The sequence below is a fragment of the Lissotriton helveticus genome, chromosome 1_1, assembly GCF_964261635.1.
Source record: "Lissotriton helveticus chromosome 1_1, aLisHel1.1, whole genome shotgun sequence".
In the NCBI taxonomy this organism is placed as follows: domain Eukaryota; kingdom Metazoa; phylum Chordata; class Amphibia; order Caudata; family Salamandridae; genus Lissotriton; species Lissotriton helveticus.
This window is the reverse complement of record NC_136057.1, coordinates 446,526,687-446,548,148: the sequence shown is the minus strand read 5'-3', so window position 1 is coordinate 446,548,148 and position 21,462 is coordinate 446,526,687. Positions and strand designations below refer to the sequence as shown.

The following is a 21,462-nucleotide window of genomic DNA, read 5'->3' as shown; positions in this document are numbered from 1 at the left end:
TGCTCAGGGTCGGGGCTTCTCTTACCCCAAAGCACTCAGTCGAGGGTCACTCGGGAGTCGTGCTGGACAAGCGTCGTGCAGTTCTGAAGATGGTCGGTCCCTCGAGGTCTCGTCACACCCACGGATCACAGCTGGGCTGATGATGTAGGTTGAGGTCAGAGGTGCCAGGGAAGCCGGTTCTCGTCGTGCTGGAGCAGTCTTGATCCGAAGGAGAGACTGGCAACAAACCGCGATGCTTGGTTGGTGCCTGCTGCTGCAGGGTGACTACTCCTTAGTCACAAGGGAGAAATCTTGAGAAGAGTCTTGAGTTCCTTCTTGCAGAAAGTAGTTTCAGGATTCAAAGATGATCTGATTTGGAAGGGGGCCAGTTCCTACCTTTATCCTGCAAAAAGGGGCTGGCACGCGACTAAGTCCTGCCCTATGGGTGGGACTAGGAGGGGGGTGGTTACACCCCTCTCCTTTGGCGGGCTTTCCCCAGGCCAGGGGCTGGAGTGCCCCTGGAACTGGTTTCAGCCGGCCTATGCACAGGGAGCACCGGGGTGCCACTTGCAGTCACCTTCCTCTAAAGCCCTGCCTACCTAGGATACACAAAATCCTGTCTGGGACGGTGCTGGCACCGCCCCTGACAGGAAACCCTTTGTCCTTGCCTCCTGCTCTGGGAGGACTCCCAGCAGCAGGAGGGCAGACTTGTGTCTCGGTGGCAGCATCCATTTTGTGGAGCTAAGGCTATGTCTGACTTTAACCGGGGTTACAGGTTACATACATGTCGTGTCCCTCTAGAAGGGTGGAATGCTAACCCCGTCGCCAGAATTGGCGAGGGGTTAGTATTCCAATTCGTATGACACCTTACTCGACATGTTTTGATAAAGCGATACCAGAGTTGGCATATAACCGCGAGGATTATAATGCACTTAAGAGTATATGGTATGCGATATCATGGAAACGGCTAAGGGATGGATCCCGAAAGCCGCAGACAGGCTCAGCTCATGCCAGCGCACTATCTCACACGATTCCAAGCACTCTGCCTTCAGGATTGTTAAGGCCTGCCATAGGAGTGACTGATAGGAGATCTGTGTGTCCATTTAGGTTTAGATATAGGGATACTATATCTAAAGCAAAGGGTGAGTACACCACCTTGCCCCCAGCTGTCAAGCAGCCAGTTGTGTCTGTTTGGTTAGTCAGTCCAGGGGTGGCATAATACATGCTGCAGCCCCTGGGAGACTTCTGGGTACACCTCAGCCCTGGGTACAGGGACTTGGAGAGGGCCCAGTGCCAATTCAGTACCTGGGTACAATTTGGAATAGAGAGAACAGCTAGGCTGTGGGTCTGATTAGCAGGCCCACAGCCAGGGAAAGTCGTAAACCAGTGAAGCAAAAAGCAAAAATCTGGGTGATCATAGGATTGCAGACCCTACTCTCCTACACATGATCTCGGAGCTGTACGAGGTGCTACGCCCTCAGGTCCCAAAAGAACATACAATAGGACAGAGAAGGTGGGAAAGTGAACTGGGGAGAGATCTCACGGCGAAGGAGTGGTCGGATATTTACTACAGAGCCGCCCACACCGCACAACATATAGCGAGCAAAGAGACGGCGGTCAAAGTCGTTATGTACTGGTATTTGACCCGGTCAGTTTGCATGGGGTAACCCTGAGCGCAGCCCACTTTGCTGGCGGGGATGTGGTGCAGAAGGTATGTTGCTGCATTTGTTGTGGGAATGCAGAGAATTAACAAGTTATTGGTCTGCGATTCTGAACGATGTGGATCCCCAGTTTACACGCATCCGTTCATATCTCGGAAAGGGAAACAAATGGGATTGGCATTGGGGGCGGCTCTCAAAACATCTTATCGCATTGGGGAACGTTGGTAAAGCCGACCTATGTTGGGTGGTTACATAGGTTGTGGTTCATCCTGGGTATGGAACGCATACAGGCCTCCCTTAGCAACTCAATGGCAAGCTTTAGCGAAATCTGGCAGCCACTGCTCTCGCTCCTGTCATCCGAAATGAATGAAATCACATGCCCCAGATACCTGTGGCTTCTCTGCCTCATGTGCCCCACGTCACCTACTTAGAGACGCTGTCCTGCATTTAAGAAAGGGGCTCCCACAGGAGTCCAGTCCGTAGTTTCCCAGCACACCAGTTTGAGGGAGGGAGAGGGGGGTGGTGGGAGTTGCCTTTCTTTCTTTCACTTTTCTTTTTTCTTTTTCACATTTCCTATTATATGGCATTATGGTTTACAAGATGGAGCAGGACTTTGAAATACTAGAGACATTGCAGTCTTTGCAATGAGTCCAGCAGGAAGCGTCCTAGGGGCACCCAAGTAATGCATGTCTAGGCTGAACAGGTCCTAAATGTTGCCCCGTCTTATGAACATATGGGCAGATTCCTGAAAGTGTATGTTATTATTTTCTGAATGCCAATAAAAAATAAGTTAAACCTAAAATGAATGACACAATTGAAAGGCTTTTTATTTAAAAACATCACTAGTAAAACTGCCATATCAGTAAACATTTTCATATTTAAATTGCAAGCATGTAGTGGCCAGATGTTTTTTTTTTATGTGGCCCAATCTTTTTGGTGTTGCTAATGCTGGCTATTTTTTCAATATTCAGCAGAGTTAAAACATTTACAATGAAATATCTTTGTGACTGTTGTACCTGTGTATAGCAAAAACGAGTGCCAGTGCTGCCACAGACTTTTCCCCGCCTGACAAATTGTCCATAGGCATGAACCGTTTTCCAGGAGCCACACAATTATAAATAATCCCTTCAAGGTAGGGTTCTTCTGGGTTTTCTGGACTAAGAAAGGCCTGCAACAAAAGTGCAAATACAAGAATCACTTTGACTGAATAATTATAAGCCATACATTTGGGCAGCAGATACAAAGCATTGGCCAACTCATTTGCTTTAGCTTTGTATGGTGCATGGGCAAAAAGACACTCAACATATGGGATACATATGCATATAGCATGCACATGACAAGCACCTACAACCATTTTTACAAAATCCAGCAAACATACTGGCTCACAAGAAAGACCTATACGAACAAACATTCACACAGACCCGTAGTCATACCTTCAGCATAACAAAGGTGATGTTCATTGCAGAGAACAAGTTTGTGTGTAGTAAGAGGTAAATGTAGATGGGATTGGCACTATGTATCAGGGGTGCAAGAGGCAATGAACAAATATGGGGCAGAAAGCTGTGAGCATTTTGGGTGGTGGGGAGGTGGCGGGGGAGGGCACCGGATACTAGACAACGTCCAGGAACCTGATTATGTACAATAGCGAGAACACAATGTTATGTTATGTTATATGTGTAGGAGAGTGGGGTCTGCAATCCTATGGTCACCCCAGATTTTTGCTTTTTGCTTCACTGGTTTACGACTTTCTCTGGCTGTCGGCCTGCTAATCAGACCCACAGCCTAGCTGTTCTCTCTCTAAATTGACAACCATGTACTTTAGGTGCATTTACCAATTGGTACTGGGCCACCTTATCAGTCCCTGTACAGTGTACCTTAGGTATCCAGGGCATAGGTGTACCCAGGGCCTACCAGGGGCTGCAGCATGTATTATGCCACCCCTGGCTGGCCATCTAAAACTGACACAACTGGCTGCATGACAGCTGGGGCAAGGTGGTGTAATCACCCTTTGCTGTAGATATAGTATACCTATATCTAACCCTAAAAATGGACACATATCCTCCTATCAGTCACTCCTATGGCAGGCCTTATCAATCCTGAAGGCAGAGTGCTTGGAATAATGTGAGATGGTGCTCTAGCATAAGCGGAGCCTGTCTACAGCTTTCGGAACCAAGTCCTTTAGCTGTTTCCATGATAACGCTATACCATATACTCTTAAGTGCATTATCAACCTCGCGGTTAAATGCTAACTCTTGGTATAACATTATCAAAACATGTCGAGTAAGGTGTCATACGAATTGGAAAACTACCCCCTCGCCAATTCTGGCGACGGGGGTAGCATTTCATCCTTCTAGAGGGACACGACATGTATGTAACTGTGAACCCCGGTTAAAGTTAACTCGAGCCTTGGCATCACAAAATGGATGCTGCCACCACAGACACAAGTCTGACCTCCTGCTGCTGGGAGTCCTTCCAGCGAGGGGGGCTTGGACAAAGGGTTTCCTGCCTTGGGAGGTGCTAGCACCACCCCAGACAGGATATTGTGTATTGGGTAGGACAGGCCTGAAAGGAATGAGACATGCCTGGGGCACACAAGGTGCCCTGTGCATACACCAGTTCAAACCAATTGCTGGGGCATCCCTGCCCCAGCTCTGGCGGGAAAGCGGACAAAGGATAGGGGGTGTAACCACGCCCTTCCTGGTCCCACCCAGTGGAGGGACCTAGTCAGTAGTGCAGCCCCCTTTAGTAGGATAAAGGTAGGAGCTGGTCCCATTCCAAATTAGATTATCCTGAACAATTCTACAAGAAGAAACTCTGGACTTCGACGTTCTGCTCCACAGAAGACTGAAGAATCTCCCTTGTGGACAAGGAGTGTCCACCCTGCAACTGCACGCACCATCAGGCATCCAACGGCTTCACTTTGTCGTCTTCCCTCGAGGATCCAGACTTCAGAGCCCGACGAGACCCGGATTCCCAGACCTCTCCGACCTCAACTCATATCTACAGCAAAGCTGAGACCCGTGGGTGCGACGAGACACGTGGGACCGGCCATCTTGAATGAACCTGCACTTCGCTTCCAGCACGACTCCCGAGGTAAACTCGACCAAGTGCTTTGGGGATTGAGAAGCCCCAGCCCCGAGCAGCCCCTGCACCGAAGATCAGCCCTCCAACTTCCACGAGATCTGCGTGGGGCCCTTCTGCTTGTTTGCTGCTCGACGCATTGTCTGGTCACTTGCCGGCTAGCTAGTGGCCTCCTAGACGACGACCTTTGAATCTTCACTGCTGGTCTGGTTGCTCCAGACTGGCCCTTGCTCCCTTCCAAAAGAGGGGCACCCCAGACTCTCCTAGTCCGCACCAGACGTCTTTTCCACTCACCGCGTGGGTTGCCTTTGCCAAGGCCTGTTGACTCCAATTCCGGATCCGACACCGCCGACAGCGAGAGCCTGCGTGGGACAGCTCGTGCCTCCATCCTGGTCGTCGAAGACACCTCCTGGTCCACGTGGCTGCGAAGTCAAGCGTCCACTCTTTACCTGATCGCGACGACAGCATCTGGTTCCTTCCTGGTTCCACACCGGTCACTGGCAAGTGACTTTGAACACTGTCCCCTCTGCTTTCAGGTCCTCTTCTTCACCGATCCACCCTTGGATCGCACCGGACATCTTCCTCCTGGTCGCCTGCAGCATCTTTTCTTCCAGGCTCCATAGACTTCAACGCGAGAACCCGACACACTTTGACACCTATGCACCCGCAGCCCGTGGGTGAGGTAACGAGAGCATTTCGGTGCTCAAGGGTAGTTTAACTGTCCTAGTGTCCAGTTCCACAGTCGTTTTAGTCCTAACTAGTCAGGATTGTCCGTACTCACCTTTAACTTGAACTGTACTGTCCATAGACGTTGTTACGCATCTCGCGTGTGAGTTCACACTCTGCACACGCGTTCCGTGGGCCTCCTATTACTTACCTAGAGTTAGTGTTGCGTGGTCCCATCGATCCTACAGCCTCTGGACAACTCCATTCCTTCTATCGACTTTCACATTCCACTTACTTAGTATATGGTTTGTCGTGCCCCTAGGGCACCATTGTAATTTTGTGCAACTTATCGTATTTTTCCTAAGAGATTGTCATGTGCTTAGCCCTCTGACCTCATAAAGAGTTCAGAGGTGTTTGTTATTAATAAATATACTGTTTATTTTCATAACAACCTGTGTGGTGTCCTTTCATCTGGTATTCAAGGGGTTATATTGTGGTAAAACAGCTGGCTTCACATGCCAAAAGAGTTTAGCCTAAGACTGCTTTGTCCATGCTACCATTAGGATAGCTGGTCTATAAGGTTGACTTAAAACCAATCATCATAAGGGTTGTTTGGACTGATACAAGGTGGTCACTAGAACTAGTGAACATCATATATCAGGCCAACTTCTCACAGGGAGCAATCAGAATCATCCTGGAGTTTGTCTTGTACATCTGGTTGATTACTGTCGGTATCAACGGTGTTGGTGGAAAAGCGTACAGTAAGTTCTGATACCAGTCTATCAAAAGGGCATTCCCTTGCGACCCTTTCTGGGAACACCTGGATGCGAAGACGGGGCATTTTTGTGTTTGCCGCGTCTGCGAACAGATCGATATCTGGTGTTCCCATGACTGGAAAATACTGTGCACGACTTCTTCGTTGAACACCCAATCGTGAGCTTCGACGAAGTCTCTGCTGAGATCGTCCGCCTGCGAATTGAGAGACCCTGGCAGGTGAACAGCTGTTATTGACAAGTCTCTTGCTAGTAACCAATTCCAGATGGTCTGGGCTTCTAAGGACAGAGTCCTGGATCTGGTACCCCCTGCTTGTTTAGATAATACATTGTCAGTGTATTGTCTGTCTGCACCAGGATGGACCGAGTTTGTAGAGATGGAGCCAGAGACTTTAGAGCAAGATGGACAGCCCTGAGTTTGAGCAGGTTGATGTGATATCCTTTCTCGAAATCTGACCATAGCCCTTGTACCTGCAGAGGGCCCATATGAGCACCCCAGCCTTGGAGTGAGGCGTCCGTGATCAGAGTCTGCGTCGGAGGGTCCTGATGAAAAGGCACTCCTCTCATCAAGTGTGTTCTCTTCATCCACCACCTGATGTAATCTTTTGCAGACTGGTGGAGAAAAATCCGATCCTCCCAGCATCCCGTTCTCTGCTTCCACTGATCTTCTAGGCACTGCTGCAGAGGACGCATGTGCAATCTTGCGTTTGGAACAATGAAGATGCAAGAGGCCATGGACCCCAGGAGAGAGGACACTTTCCGAACTGTTGGCTAATTGGACTGAAGAAGAAGATGACCTTTGGACTTGATCGATAACCACCTCTCCTCCGAAGGACACACGTTTTCTCTTTCTGTGTCCAGCAGGGCCCCCAGATAATGGATCCGCTGTGTCAGATTCATTATAGATTTCTGGAAGTTGACTTGAAGACCCAGCCTGCGCATGAGGTGGAGGCATATCGACAGATGCTCCTCCAAGAGAGATGGGGACGAATTCTTCAGAAGCCAGTCGTCTAAGTACGGATATATGAAAATCCTTTTCCTTCGAAGAAAGGCCGCAACTACCGCCATACATTTGGAGGGAAACCTCTTTTACAACGCAACTTTTACCACGCAGTGCCTTTACGACGCAACTTTTACAACGCAAACCATTACAACGCATTGCGCTGGGGGGCGCTCTAGGATAGGGAATGTGTTTAATGTACTATCCAACACCTTCCCTACTATCCACGGGGACTGGAGTTGGAATAGTAAATTAAACAATTCACTATCCAGCGCCTAAAAGCACTATGCGTTGTAATGGTATGCGTTGTAAAAACAGCGTTGGAAAGCATGCGATGTAAAAGCATGCGTTGTAATGTCATACATCCCATTTGGAAAATGTTCTGGGCGCTGACTTCAGGCCGAATGGAAGTACTGCATATTGGTAGTGATGAGCAGATACTTGAAACCTGAGAAATTTGCGATGTTTTCTGGAAATGGGAACATGAAAATAGGCATCTTTCATGTCGATGGAGCACATCCAGTCCCCCTGATGTAACTGGGGGAAGATCTGATGAAGCGCTAGCATTCGAAATTTCTCTTTCCGAATGTACTTGTTTAAAAGCCTTAGGTCCAGAATAGGCCTGAATTCTGCGTTTGGACCCTTCTTCCTCACTAGGAAAAAACGTGAATATAAGCATTGATTTCTCTGCTGAGGAGGAACCTTCTCTATGGCTTTCTTTCCTAGGAGTATACTTGCTTCTTTTTGTAAAAGCTTCACATTCCAATGTAACATTTTCTTTGGAGGAATGAGAGGAGGTGGCTTTTTGAAAAGGAGATGGTAACCATTCTGAATGATACCAATCACCCACTTGTCCTTTGTCAGTTGCTTCCACTCATTTAAGAATGACACAATGCTTCCTCCTACCGGAGTGGTCCACGGCTGCGGAGGAAGACTCCCTTCATTGCTTTTGAGGTTGTTTGGCAGCAGCGAACTGCTGCCTATTTCCTCCTCTTCCTCGTCCAGGGCGACGCTGTTGGAACTGCGATCTCTGTTGGTTCTGGCCCTGGTTTTGCGAGGACCAATTTGTTTGTTGACTCTTTTGTTGAAAAGGCTTCTTGTCGTAGGGACGAAAAGTTCCTCGACGTTTAAATTCTTTTTTCTTCTCTAGGCCTACAGCCTTTAGAGTATCCAACTCTACCTTCATTTTTGCCATCTCATCGTCTGCGTGAGACCCAAACAATGTCGACCCATTGAACGGCAAGTTGACCATTTTCCTCTGGGCTTCAGGTTTTAGTCCAGTAAGACGCAGCCAAGCTGAACGTGTAGAACAAATCCCATGCGCATAGCCATGCGCTGCAAGATCCGCAGAGTCGGCAGCTGCACTAATACTTTGATTAGCGACCAAACCTCCTTCCCCTACAATCTCCAGGAAATCTTTTTGATCTTCTTTTGGAAGCTTGTCTGCAAACCGAGCCAAGAGTCCCACAAAAGGCGATTATAACGGCCCAGTAAGGCTGCCGCACTGGCCACTCTCATCACCGACCCAGCAGTGTTACACATCCTCCGACCTAAGGAATCCATGCTCTTACTGTCCTTCTCAGGTGGGGCAGAGGAAACAGAAGTTGCAGAATGCGCCTTCCTGGCTGCCGCCACTATAAGGGAGTCTGGAGGAGGATCAGAACGTAAGAATAAAGGATCTTGGTCAGGAGCCTTATACTTCTTCGCAATCCTAGAAGGGCCTGAAGCCACCGTGGCTGGAGTCAAGAAAGTTTTCATAGCAGGCTCCAACAAACCAGGAACCAAAGGCAGAAGAGGTCTAGCAGAAGTCTTGTGTTGCAAAGTCTCAAAAATGACAGAAGATGTCACTTGGGGAACTGCCATCACAATGTTGAACTTATTTGCTCCACGACATAACACATCGCTAAAGGTGCCTAAGTCAGCCACTGGGGATACCCTCGAAGGGGGACTTGACGATATCGTAGGAGAATAGTCTCTATACGAACTTCTATTCGGAGATGACGATGAAGAAGATGATGTAGGAGACCTACTTCGCCTTTCAGGAGTAGCAGACTTCTGCTGTCTACGTTCTCTAGAGCGAGATCTCCCTCTTACCGGAGACCTAGAACGTGATCTCCTAGGCAACACAACCGCCTGAGTATCCGCAACTCTCACACTAGTTAGGTTCGCAGTTGGTTGCATCTTCCAGTGTCGTAGGCTTTCCAACCATCTCGGTAACATGTTAATCGGCTGTGCTGCACGCTCAGGAGAACCCTCCGGCGAAACTTGCACAATCTGAATTCCCAGTGAAGATTTGGAAGACCTTGAAGAGTCACTCCGCTCAGATCGTGGTGAGCCAGATGAGTTTGTTCTCTGGGAACGAGTTGCCTTTCCTCTGACACCGACTGCCTTGAAGTCGAACCAGAGTGCGCCACCACCGAAGAATCCTGGTGCGCAACTTTTTCCTGCTGGTCTTGAGGTGTAGAAGTCACCAAAGGCCGTGGAATCACTTCAGACCTCGACAAAGACCTATGGGAGGTCCGAGAGGCTGATCTCGAATGTCTCGATGCCGACCTTTTGGCAGGTGGGTGAGACTTAGCCACTGATACTCTCTCTTCATGCCTCAAGCCTGAAGCATGTCTAGACGTCGAACTACGTCTCGATGGAGACTTCAATCTCCTCTTCTTTTCATGTCTGGACGTCGCATCATCCTTCGACGTCGATCTCACTTTCTTTTTCGACGTCACTTTTCTCTTTGACATCTTTTGTCTTTCCTTCGACGTCGACCGTCGTCTCTCCTTTGACGTCGACCGTCGTCTCTCCTTCGGCATCGACCGTCGTCTCTCCTTCGACATCGACCGTCGTCTCTCCTTCGACGTCGAGTGCTGTCTCTCCTTCGACGTCGAGTACTGTTTCTCCTTCGACGTCGAGTGCTGTTTCTCCTTCGACGACGAACTCCGTACCCCCGACGTCGTTCTTACTGCAACAGACACCAGATGTCTTGATGTCGAGAGACTCTTCGACGGCGACTGCATCGACGTCGACTTCTGCCTCACCGGTGATGTCCTTGATGCCGATGGAGCTTTGTCTTGCCTCAGCGTCGATACGATCTCGACGCTGAACGCACCTTTTTCGACGTCGACGCTTCCTGAAGACGCTTTTTCTTGGTTGTACCTTCAGGAGACGCAGATCTTAGACGATTTTCACGAGAAGAGGGCCTTCCAAATGAGATCAAGCTTTTAGGCCCCTTTCCTTCTTTCTCCAAAGGACCTAGAAGCCGCATCTTCTCCCTTTCTCTCAGAGTCCTGCTGGAAAGGTTAAGGCAGTGATAGCATTCTTCCACCTTATGAGAAGAAGGAAGACAAACCACACAAACAGCGTGTGGATCAGTCTTTGACATTTTCTTCCCACAGGAAGGACATTTATAAAATAAAGGTGGCATAACTGACTAAAAAACTCCAACAGTTTAGTCAGAAAATGAAAGCAAACCACCACTAGAACTAAATCTTGTCAAAAAGACAGGAAAAAACCAAATTTTGACTGAAAAAAGTCAAATTTAGCCAAGCTCAAGTTCCAGGTTCCTCACAGAACAAGCCGGAAAAAAGAACTGACTTAACTGTCACCTGTGGGGCATGATGGGAGCAGGGTTTCTCCTGGAGGCCTTAAAGGCAAAGTGCTCAGATTCTCTGGGGCCTTAAAGGCGAGGTGCCAGTCTGATTTTCTGTACACAGACATTTTTTTATATGCAGCCTTGTTAGGCTAATTGCATTTTACAACAGATTCTTTGATGAAAATAAAGGGTATTTATGTTATGAAATGCATTTCTAGGCTCTAGCCTGTTTATTGCATTGGTGTATGGAGTATTATCATACTGCAGAAAGTGTGTAATAAGGTCTTATTAGCCTATACATTATGTTGAGCTGCATATTATGGGGTTATACATGTATATGTGTATATTTTGGTTTAGTACTATGTACTAATTATTGTATATTTACACATATATATGTATATTGTTATATCATGTCGGGCCTTACGATTAGCGAACCCAAATCGTATGTTTTTTTCTTCTCTGCAACCAGAGTGGAAACCCACCTTCCCTTTGCACCCTATTCTTTCCAGGTGGCGGAACACACCTTTCGTTACCTGGGGATACAAATATACAGAGAGTCAAGGGATCTACTAGATGGCAACATAGGGAGGGCGATAACGAAGTTAAGATCACAAGTGCAATTCTGGACCTCGCTACCGCTAGCAGTGGCGGGCAGGGTGACTATTTCCAAGATGGTGGTCCTGCCCCACCTGTTGTACTACTTTACCGGTCTGCCACTGAGAATTCCTGCCACCGTATTCAAAACACTAGGTACCCTGATGAATGAATTGGTTTGGGGCTCCGGGAGGCGACGTATCAGCCTGAAGAAATTGCAGCTCCCCACGACTGCGGGTGGTATGGGGGTCCCAGACCTCCGGGCATATAACTTCGCATGTCAATTGCAATGGCTCGCCTACTGGCTGGCAGGACACAATCTACACGAAATTGACATGTCTGACTCGGAATGGAACAAGGTGAGTGTCCATGCCCTACTACTCCCAAGGGCGGAGGTCCCGCGGTCAACACCCCCCCTGCTTAGCGGTTGAACACTGGAGGCGAGCAGTGAAATACACATCCTCCACGTCAACTTACAAGCACATGTGATAACACGAGGAGACACTGCGTTCATTGTTAGAAGGGCGTTGTCTAGGCATTAAATATCTTTCTGGCCTTCTCCCATTCAGAGAAGTTAGCGCCCAGACAGTGGGCGGTCCAACCTATGTATTATGTTACAGTTCGCAGGCATGCTCCTAGAGATGGTTCCGCTAGATCATCCTAGACAGTCTTCAAGTCCCGCCCTTTAGACAGGTTTTGGAAAACGATACCAACTGTCTGGCTTGGTGGGGTGCATTATGTTGAGGGGAGCTTGGGGGGAGAGCTTAGTTTGGCACATTTTGACGGAAGTAGGCTTGTTGGGCATCTCACTGCTCTCTTAGCAGGCATGTATTCGGTCACTGACCCCCCCTTCGGGTTTTACTGCAAGTTCACCTTCCCCAGGGTTAGGTAGTCAACTAAGGAGGGGGGGGGTTGGCCTCCGTCAGGCCTTGCCAGGTCATGGGTAGCCAATCTTTAGCTAGAGCCTGTGGTGGTGATAGTGTTCGAATCTCAGTCTGGGGGTTCTGGGACAGTTTTCCCCCGCCATGGGTTGCGGGGGGCAGCGGGCTCTAGGTGCCTCTGAGGATCAGGCAAGGGTATTCTGGATTGAGGTGCCTGTCACTGTATTTACACTTTCAAACCTGGTTCCAGGGGATACTCCTTATCCACCAATTAGGGAACCTTGTGACACACTATCTTTAGTCGACACCACTCTGGTGTATATATAAGGGTCTCAAGCGGTTAGCAGGGTCCAGGCATCTGTGACCAGTCCCTGGTTCAGCAAGCAGTGTAGGTTGACACTTTGCAAAATTTTGCAGTGTCTCATGATCGGACTCAATACTCTTAATTCCCCAATCCTGAACGTGACACCTGGTGTGTGCACCAAGGATCTTTTTACCATGTTTTGCGCTGGCCATTACGGCATTTTATGGCACCTAATAGAACGACCACAATGAACTTACGGTGGGTTTTGCCACCAGTGGGGGATAGGTAAATCTCAGTGGTCAGACATGTCTCTATCTCTGTAGGCAAGGCGCTCGTCAGGGGAGGCGCAGGAGCCAATGCGCAGGAAGTCCTGCGCTGTGTGTAATTCAAGGGGCAGAGGAGACAGGACGTCATTGACTTGGGAGACTTTACACCAAGCGCAAGGGTCTTTGGGAGGACATTTTGGCACTCCTGCCCGATTTAAACTTGGACCTGTTCAGGCTAGGCCCTAGAAATAACGCGCTAGTAATAGTAGGAGGAATGCTGGCCTTGGTGGGGGGCCCTGGCTGCGACGGTCGCCACACCCAGGGCTGTGGCGGAGTTACAGGGCGATCCAGAGGTGGAAAGGTACCCGGGAGTACCCTCTTCAGGAGCACAAAGGATGCTGAGGCCTAATATCCCCAGGAAGTCTGTGCGGTGGACCCTGGGGTGCGACGGCGCCCCACTATCCTACGGGCGGTTGGAAACCTGTACAACCGGGGGTCGCTTGAACGCTCCGCCCTTCGTAGGGGGGGGCGTGAGCAAGAGGGTGGACCAATGGTTCACCAGAAATGGGAGGGGCTATCTCCTCACCACAACCGCTAAGCAACGATTGGCTAAGGCCACAATGCAAATTGGCCCATCAGGTGGTAGGCCGCGAGGGGCGGCTTGCCTTTGGATCGCCTGTAAGATAACCCACCATGTTGGCATGTGTATATGCTTATAAACCTGCAGCAATTTTTCTCCAACAAAAAGTTGTCTTGTCTGCTTATTTCTGCGACATGCATGTTGCTGCGAGAGGGCTGGTGAGTGGGCCGATATTGGCACTATGGAAAGGGTAGTTGTGAGAAGTTGGCCTGATGTGCAGTGTTCACTATTCTAGTGATCACTATATATCAGTCCAAACAACCCTTATTGATGATTAGTTGTAAGTCAACCTTATAGACCAGCTATCCTAGTAGCATGGATACGAGCAGTCTAAGGCTAAGACTCTAGAGGGCGTGTTAAGCCAGCTGTTTTACCATCACATTACCCCTTGAACACCCAGTGAAAGGACACCACACAAGTGTTATGAAAATAAACAATGTATTTATTAGAATCACAACAACCCTGTACTCTTTATGAGGACAGGGTGCTAAGCACACAACAAAACTCTTGTGAAAATACTTAAGTTAGCACGTTATACACAAATGCCCGAGGGGCACGAAAAACCATATACTTTAAAAGTGGAATGCGAAATTACTAGCAGGTAAGTACAGTACTAATAGGCTTTGGAATCGCTAGGACTTGACTATAGAATCGTTAGATTACTTCTAGGAGACCTAGGGGACTCGGGTGCAGAGTGTGCACTCTCACGCGGGATGCGGGACAAAGTCTATGGAAGCTAGTAAAGGCAAAGTTAGTGTTCACGGGCGAACCCGACCTGGTAGGAAGAAAACGACAGTGGATCCTGACCCTTGGATAGTGAGGCTATGCTGGGACACCGAAGTGCCGAAGTTACCTAGCCCAGGGGCTGCAGCTGCATAGGTCTGAAAAGACGTCGGGAATCTCGTTGCCGGACCAGGAGCCTGGAAGAAGGAAGTTGCTGGCAGGCGACCAGTGAAGGAAAGTTCGATGGATCCAAGCCTGGATCAAGGAAGAAGGAAACCTGAAAGCAGAGGGGACCAAGTTCTTGAATCACTAGCCAGTGATTGAGTGGGCACCAGGATGGCACCGGGCGAAGTCACCGCAGTCAGGTGAGTGGGCGCTGCTGGGCTCTGCAGTCTCTCGGACCAGGAGGCGTTGTCGGCGACCAGGATGGAGGTGCGAGCTGTCCCACGAAGGTTCTTGCTGTCGACGTCGCTGGACCCAGGATTGGGCAACAAGTCTTGGCAAATGCAAGGCCCACGCGGTGGACCTAAAATGGCGTCTTAGTTGGACCAGGAGGGTCCAGGGTACTTCTCCGATGGAGGGAAGCAAGGGCCAGTCTGGAGCAACCAGACTAGCAGCAGTATTGTCGTCGGGCGTCGTTCGGAAGGCCACAAGCCAGCGGGCTAGTAGCCAAACAACGCGGTGAGCAGCAAAAAGCAGAAGGGCCCCACGCCGATCGTGGAGATGCTGGGGGGCTGCTCTTCGGTGCTGGAGCTGCTCAGGGTCGGGGCTTCTCTTACCCCAAAGCACTCAGTCGAGGGTCCCTCGGGAGTCGTGCTGGGCAAGCGTCGTGCAGTCTTGAAGATGGCCGGTCCCTCGAGGTCTCGTCACACCCACGAATCTCAGCGTGACTGATGATGTAGGTAGAGGTCAGAGGTGCCAGGAAAGCCGGTTCTCGTCGAGCTGGGCAGTCTTGATCCGGAGGAGAGACTTGCAGCAGACCGCAGTGTTCTTTAAGATGGTGCCTGCGGATGCAGGGTGACTACTCCTTAGTCACAAGGGAGAAATCTTAGGAAGAAGTCTTGAGTTCCTTTCGTGGAAAGTAGTTTCAGGATTCAAAGATGATCTGATTTGGAAGGGGGCCAGTCCCTACCTTTATCTGGGAAAAGGGGGCTGGCACGCGACTAAGTCCTGCCCTAGGGGTGGGACCAGGAGGGGGGTGGTTACACCCACTTCCTTGGCGGGCTTTCCTCAGGCCAGGGGCTGGAGTGCCCCTGGAACTGGTTTCAGCCGGCCTATGCACAGTGAGCACCGGGGTGCCACTTGCAGTCACCTTCCTCTGTAGCCCTGCCTACTTACAATACACAAAACCCTGTCTGGGACGGTGCTGGCACCGCCCCTGGCAGGAAACCCTTTGTCCTTATCTCCTGCTCTGGGAGGACTCCCAGCAGCAGGAGGGCAGACTTGTGTCTCGGTGGCAGCATCCATTTTGTGGATGCTAAGGCTCTGTCTGACTTTAACCGGGGTTAGGGGTTACATACATGTCGTGTCCCTCTAGAAGGGTGGGATGCTAACCCCGTCGCCAGAATTGGCGAGGGGTTAGTATTCCAATTCGTATGACACCTTACTCGACATGTTTTGATAAAGCGATACCAGAGTTGGCATATAACCGCGAGGATTATAATGCACTTAAGAGTATATGGTATGCGATATCATGGAAACGGCTAAGGGATGGATCCCGAAAGCCGCAGACAGGCTCAGCTCATGCCAGAGCACCATCTCACACGATTCCAAGCACTCTGCCTTCAGGATTGTTAAGGCCTGCCATAGGAGTGACTGATAGGAGATCTGTGTGTCCATTTTAGGGTTAGATATAGGTATACTATATCTAAAGCAAAGGGTGATTACACCACCTTGCCCCAGCTGTCAAGCAGCCAGTTGTGTCAGATTTGGATGGCCAGCCAGGGGTGGCATAATACATGCTGCAGCCCCTGGTAGGCCCTGGGTACACCTATGCCCTGGGTACCTAAGGTACACTGTACAGGGACTGATAAGGTGACTCAGTATCCAATTTAGATATGTACCTAAGGTACATGGAATCCATTTTACAGAGAGAGCAGTAGGCCTGGGGCCCTGAATAGCAGGGTCCCAGGTCAACTAAGTCAGAAAACCAGCAAAACACCAGGCAAAAAGTTGGGGGCAACCATAGTCAGGGATCTACCTTCCTACATAACCCCCCCCCCAAACGAAAGGAGATAAGGCTAGCCTTGCCAGGTAAGCCTATATTGCCTGAGTGGCCATATAAGGAAGTACCAGCACTGGCATGGTTACCCCCTATCTCATGGTCCACTAAGCAATCCCTCACCCTAAGGGTGTCTGAGGGTCTCCACCATAGGGAATCTCTACCTGTGGTGTGTTTTGGCAAAGTAAAAGGCTGGTGCTGAAATGGAGTACTGAAGTGAGGCTCCACTAATTTTGGGCTCAGCTTCCTCCAATCATTTTCCACCATAGAGGCCTTTCTTTCCAAGACTGAGTTGTTTTGGGCTCTCAGGGTCAACCTCTGGCTACCTACAGCTGGAGGTTGGGTCCCTCTGTTTGGCTTACTGGAGGGACAGGTCAGGTTTGGGGCCCTCAGGTCCCAGGTTTGGCTGTGCCCAACAGTGTCCATCTGTGGGAGGTCCCTAACTAAATTTAAGGGGGATCCCTCAGGAGTTGGTTTTATTTTCACTTGGCTAGGACTACTAGCTTCAGTGCCCTTAATCTGCTGATTGGGGAATTATTTTGGACAGGGGGCCCTTTGGGGTCCACCACTGGCCTCCCTGACCTCTACAGCCCTGGGCTGACTGAGGCAGGGTAGAGAGGGGCAGGTTACCTGCTCCAGACTGGGTCCCATCTTGGAAGGGTCCACTGACATCAGGGGTTCTGCCAGGCTAGGCCTGACTACCTCTGTGGCAGTTTCTTCACAAGGGGTCAGATCAGTTCCCTGAGGAGGCTGATCTTTTCCTAAAGTCTGGTGGGAGGGAGATTTCTCTTCCTCCTCAATGCTCTCTGTCTGAGTGGAGTGATCCATAGTTTCAGGCTTCACAACACTATCATCTGTCTGAGTTTGAGCTGTGGCCATCACAACTCTCCCAACCTTTTCAGGAGGGGGCTCAGTTTGGGTGTGGGCTGTTACCATGACAGCCTTGACAACCTGTTCTGGGAAGGAAGTTGTCTGAGATTGGGTTGTGACTGGCACAACCCTCCTGACCTGTTCAGGGAGGACATCTTGGACTGGGGCTGTGGCTATCACTGCCCCACTAACCTTACCATGGGTATTTACCATTTTAGAATGGGTTTCTTGCTCAACTTCAGCCCAGGCTGAGAGCTCTAAATCATTCCCCAGTAGGCAATCTACAGGCAAGTTTGGTGACACTGCCACTCTCTTGTGGCCAGTGACACCTCCCCAGCTGAGATTGACCACTGCCATGGGATGATCTCTCTGTACTCCATCAATATTGGTCACCTGGTATGTGGCACCAGGTAAAAGTTGCCTTGAGGGGACTAGACTCTCAGTCACCATAGTGATGCTAGCCCCTGTATCTCTATAGGCCTCAACTTTTATACCATTGATGAGGGGCTCCTGTCTGTACTTGCCCAAAGTGTTGGGACAAGTTGTGAAGTTGGCAAACCCCATGCCAGTCTCACAGACAAGAGTATCTAAGTTTGGGGACCTGGTTAGGCCAGAGTCCCCAGGAACTCCCAAAGTAAATGCACCCAAATTCTTGGGGGCACTCCCACCACCTGGGGGATTACTACTAGTAGTAACAGGAGGTTTGGGAATGTTACTTGGGGGTATGTTTTCCTTATTGTTATTCTTTGGGCAACTGCTGTCAGTTTTTAAATGACCCACCTGTTTACAGGGATAACAATAAGGTTTCTTCTGGTTGTTGGAAGGATTCTGGGACCCACCCCCCTCAGAGGATTTTTGGGGCCCTGATGTGGTTTGATCTGGAGATTTATTCCCACCCTTCTCTTGAGGCTTGGTTGATTCCTTTTTCTGGTCACCACCTTGGTTCTTGGGCCTAATCCTGGTTCTGACCCATTTGTCTGCCCTCTTACCCAATTCTTGTGGAGAGGTCAGATCAGAGTCTACCAGGTGCTGGTGTAATAACTGGTTCTGACAATTATTTAAGACTTGCTCTCTCATAATAAGATTATACAATCCTGTGAAGTCAGTAACCTTGCTACCCAGTAGCCAGCCTTCCAAAGCCTTAGTGGCACAATCAACAAAGTCAGACCAGTCCTGAGACTGAGTTTTCTGGGTATCCCTGAACAGCAACCTGTACTGCTCAGTGGTTAAGCCAAACCCATCAACCAGTGCATTTTTCAGGACCTGGTAATCATTAGCATCCTCCACTCTTGTAGTGAGGAGCTTATCTCTACCTTTACCATCAAAGGAGAGCCACAGTATAGCTGCCCACTGACTCTGGGGAATGCACTGCACAGTGCAGGCCCTCTCCAAAGCAGCCATCCATTTCTGGATGTCATCCCCTTGTTTAAAGGGGGGCACTATCTTAGTCAGGTGTTTAGTATCTAAACCCTTCTCTTTTTCTCTTGGGAGATTGCTGCCACCAGTGGGAGCTAACCCACTCATCTGCTGCTCTCTTGCCAGGGCAAGCTTCTCTTTGGCCAGGGCAATTTCTTCCCTTTCAATCCTCAGAGTAGCCTGTCTCATCCTAGCTTCATGCTCCATTCTGTGAGGGGAAGTCAATCTCCTCTGGGGAGAGTTCCTTCTCCTCTGAGAAGAGGCATTAGAGTGCAGAGATCTATTGGAGTCCCTAGAAAGAGATCTATCTCTCCTAACTCCAAGGTTAGGCCTACTTAGGGTCAGTACTGGGGGTCCCCCAGATCCTAGCCCAAGTAAGTCTAAGTTGGCCCTGGTTAGCCTTCTGACTACCTCAAGACCTTTGTCTACCTCATCCCCAGAGAGTTCCTCCTGATCCTCCTCCTCCTCAACTGCAGTAGCAGTGTTGGGGAGGTCTGGATCCCCAGAGGTTCCCTCTAAGGCTGGCATGTTCTCATGTAACTGAGAAAGCTTTCTGGCATCATATGTCTCTAAGAGACCTATCAGAAAGGGAATGGTGGGGTTAGACCCCTGCTTCAGTTTCCTGGAGACACAGATCTGTCTCATCTCCTGGAAACTGAGAGCTGCATATCTTGAAGTGACCTGTGGAGGGTCAACACTGACCAGGGGAGTCTCAGTAGAATCTCCCTGGGTAGACATGCTTTTCTAGTGAGGTGTAAGTGGTGCACTTACCTACACTATATGTTTGCCTACTGATCCCTTGCTAGAGTTGTAGTTTAGGGTGTGCTAGGCCCTAGGAGCTACAACAGCTGGTTCAGTAGAACTCAGAGTATTCTAAGCTAAGTTATATGTACCTTTAGTACTTATGTGATCTTTCACAAGATATTCTTAGGGCATGTGTGGTAAAACAACAGCAAGCTCAAATCCCAACCGCTGCCACCAATGTGAGAAGTTGGCCTGATGTGCAGTGTTCACTATTCTAGTGATCACTATATATCAGTCCAAACAACCCTTATTGATGATTGGTTGTAAGTCAACCTTATAGACCAGCTATCCTAGTAGCATGGATACGAGCAGTCTAAGGCTAAGACTCTAGAGGGCGTGTTAAGCCAGCTGTTTTACCATCACATTACCCCTTGAACACCCAGTGAAAGGACAGCACACAAGTGTTATGAAAATAAACAATGTATTTATTAGAATCACAACAACCCTGTACTCTTTATGAGGACAGGGTGCTAAGCACACAACAAAACTCTTGTGAAAATACTTAAGTTAGCACGTTATACACAAATGCCCGAGGGGCACGAAAAACCATATACTTTAAAAGTGGAATGCGAAATTACTAGCAGGTAAGTACAGTACTAATAGGCTTTGGAATCGCTAGGACTTGACTATAGAATCGTTAGATTACTTCTAGGAGACCTAGGGGACTCGGGTGCAGAGTGTGCACTCTCACGCTGGATGCGGGACAAAGTCTATGGAAGCTAGTAAAGGCAAAGTTAGTGTTCACGGGCGAACCCGACCTGGTAGGAAGAAAACGACAGTGGATCCTGACCCTTGGATAGTGAGGCTATGCTGGGACACCGAAGTGCCGAAGTTACCTAGCCCAGGGGCTGCAGCTGCATAGGTCTGAAAAGACGTCGGGAATCTCGTTGCCGGACCAGGAGCCTGGAAGAAGGAAGTTGCTGGCAGGCGACCAGTGAAGGAAAGTTCGATGGATCCAAGCCTGGATCAAGGAAGAAGGAAACCTGAAAGCAGAGGGGACCAAGTTCTTGAATCACTAGCCAGTGATTGAGTGGGCACCAGGATGGCACCGGGCGAAGTCACCGCAGTCAGGTGAGTGGGCGCTGCTGGGCTCTGCAGTCTCTCGGACCAGGAGGCGTTGTCGGCGACCAGGATGGAGGTGCGAGCTGTCCCACGAAGGTTCTTGCTGTCGACGTCGCTGGACCCAGGATTGGGCAACAAGTCTTGGCAAATGCAAGGCCCACGCGGTGGACCTAAAATGGCGTCTTAGTTGGACCAGGAGGGTCCAGGGTACTTCTCCGATGGAGGGAAGCAAGGGCCAGTCTGGAGCAACCAGACTAGCAGCAGTATTGTCGTCGGGCGTCGTTCGGAAGGCCACAAGCCAGCGGGCTAGTAGCCAAACAACGCGGTGAGCAGCAAAAAGCAGAAGGGCCCCACGCCGATCGTGGAGATGCTGGGGGGCTGCTCTTCGGTGCTGGAGCTGCTCAGGGTCGGGGCTTCTCTTACCCCAAAGCACTCAGTCGAGGGTCCCTCGGGCGTCGTGCTGGGCAAGCGTCGTGCAGTCTTGAAGATGGCCGGTCCCTCGAGGTCTCGTCACACCCACGAATCTCAGCGTGACTGATGATGTAGGTAGAGGTCAGAGGTGCCAGGGAAGCCGGTTCTCGTCGAGCTGGGCAGTCTTGATCCGGAGGAGAGACTTGCAGCCGACCGCAGTGTTCTTTAAGATGGTGCCTGCGGATGCAGGGTGACTACTCCTTAGTCACAAGGGAGAAATCTTAGGAAGAAGTCTTGAGTTCCTTTCGTGGAAAGTAGTTTCAGGATTCAAAGATGATCTGATTTGGAAGGGGGCCAGTCCCTACCTTTATCTGGGAAAAGGGGGCTGGCACGCGACTAAGTCCTGCCCTAGGGGTGGGACCAGGAGGGGGGTGGTTACACCCACTTCCTTGGCGGGCTTTCCTCAGGCCAGGGGCTGGAGTGCCCCTGGAACTGGTTTCAGCCGGCCTATGCACAGTGAG

At 49.9% G+C, this 21,462-nt stretch overlaps 1 protein-coding gene across 3 annotated transcripts in view; it reads right to left on the bottom strand.

Moving 5' to 3' along the window:
* Positions 1-21,462, bottom strand: part of SMC1B (structural maintenance of chromosomes 1B) — a 2,760,606-nt gene that overhangs the window by 297,114 nt on the left and 2,442,030 nt on the right. For all 3 annotated transcript variants that reach the window (XM_078673832.1, XM_078673834.1, XM_078673833.1), the window contains one exon: positions 2,657-2,808. In XM_078673832.1, the coding sequence (XP_078529958.1) occupies positions 2,657-2,808 (152 nt within the window). The remainder of the gene's footprint in view (positions 1-2,656; positions 2,809-21,462) is intronic.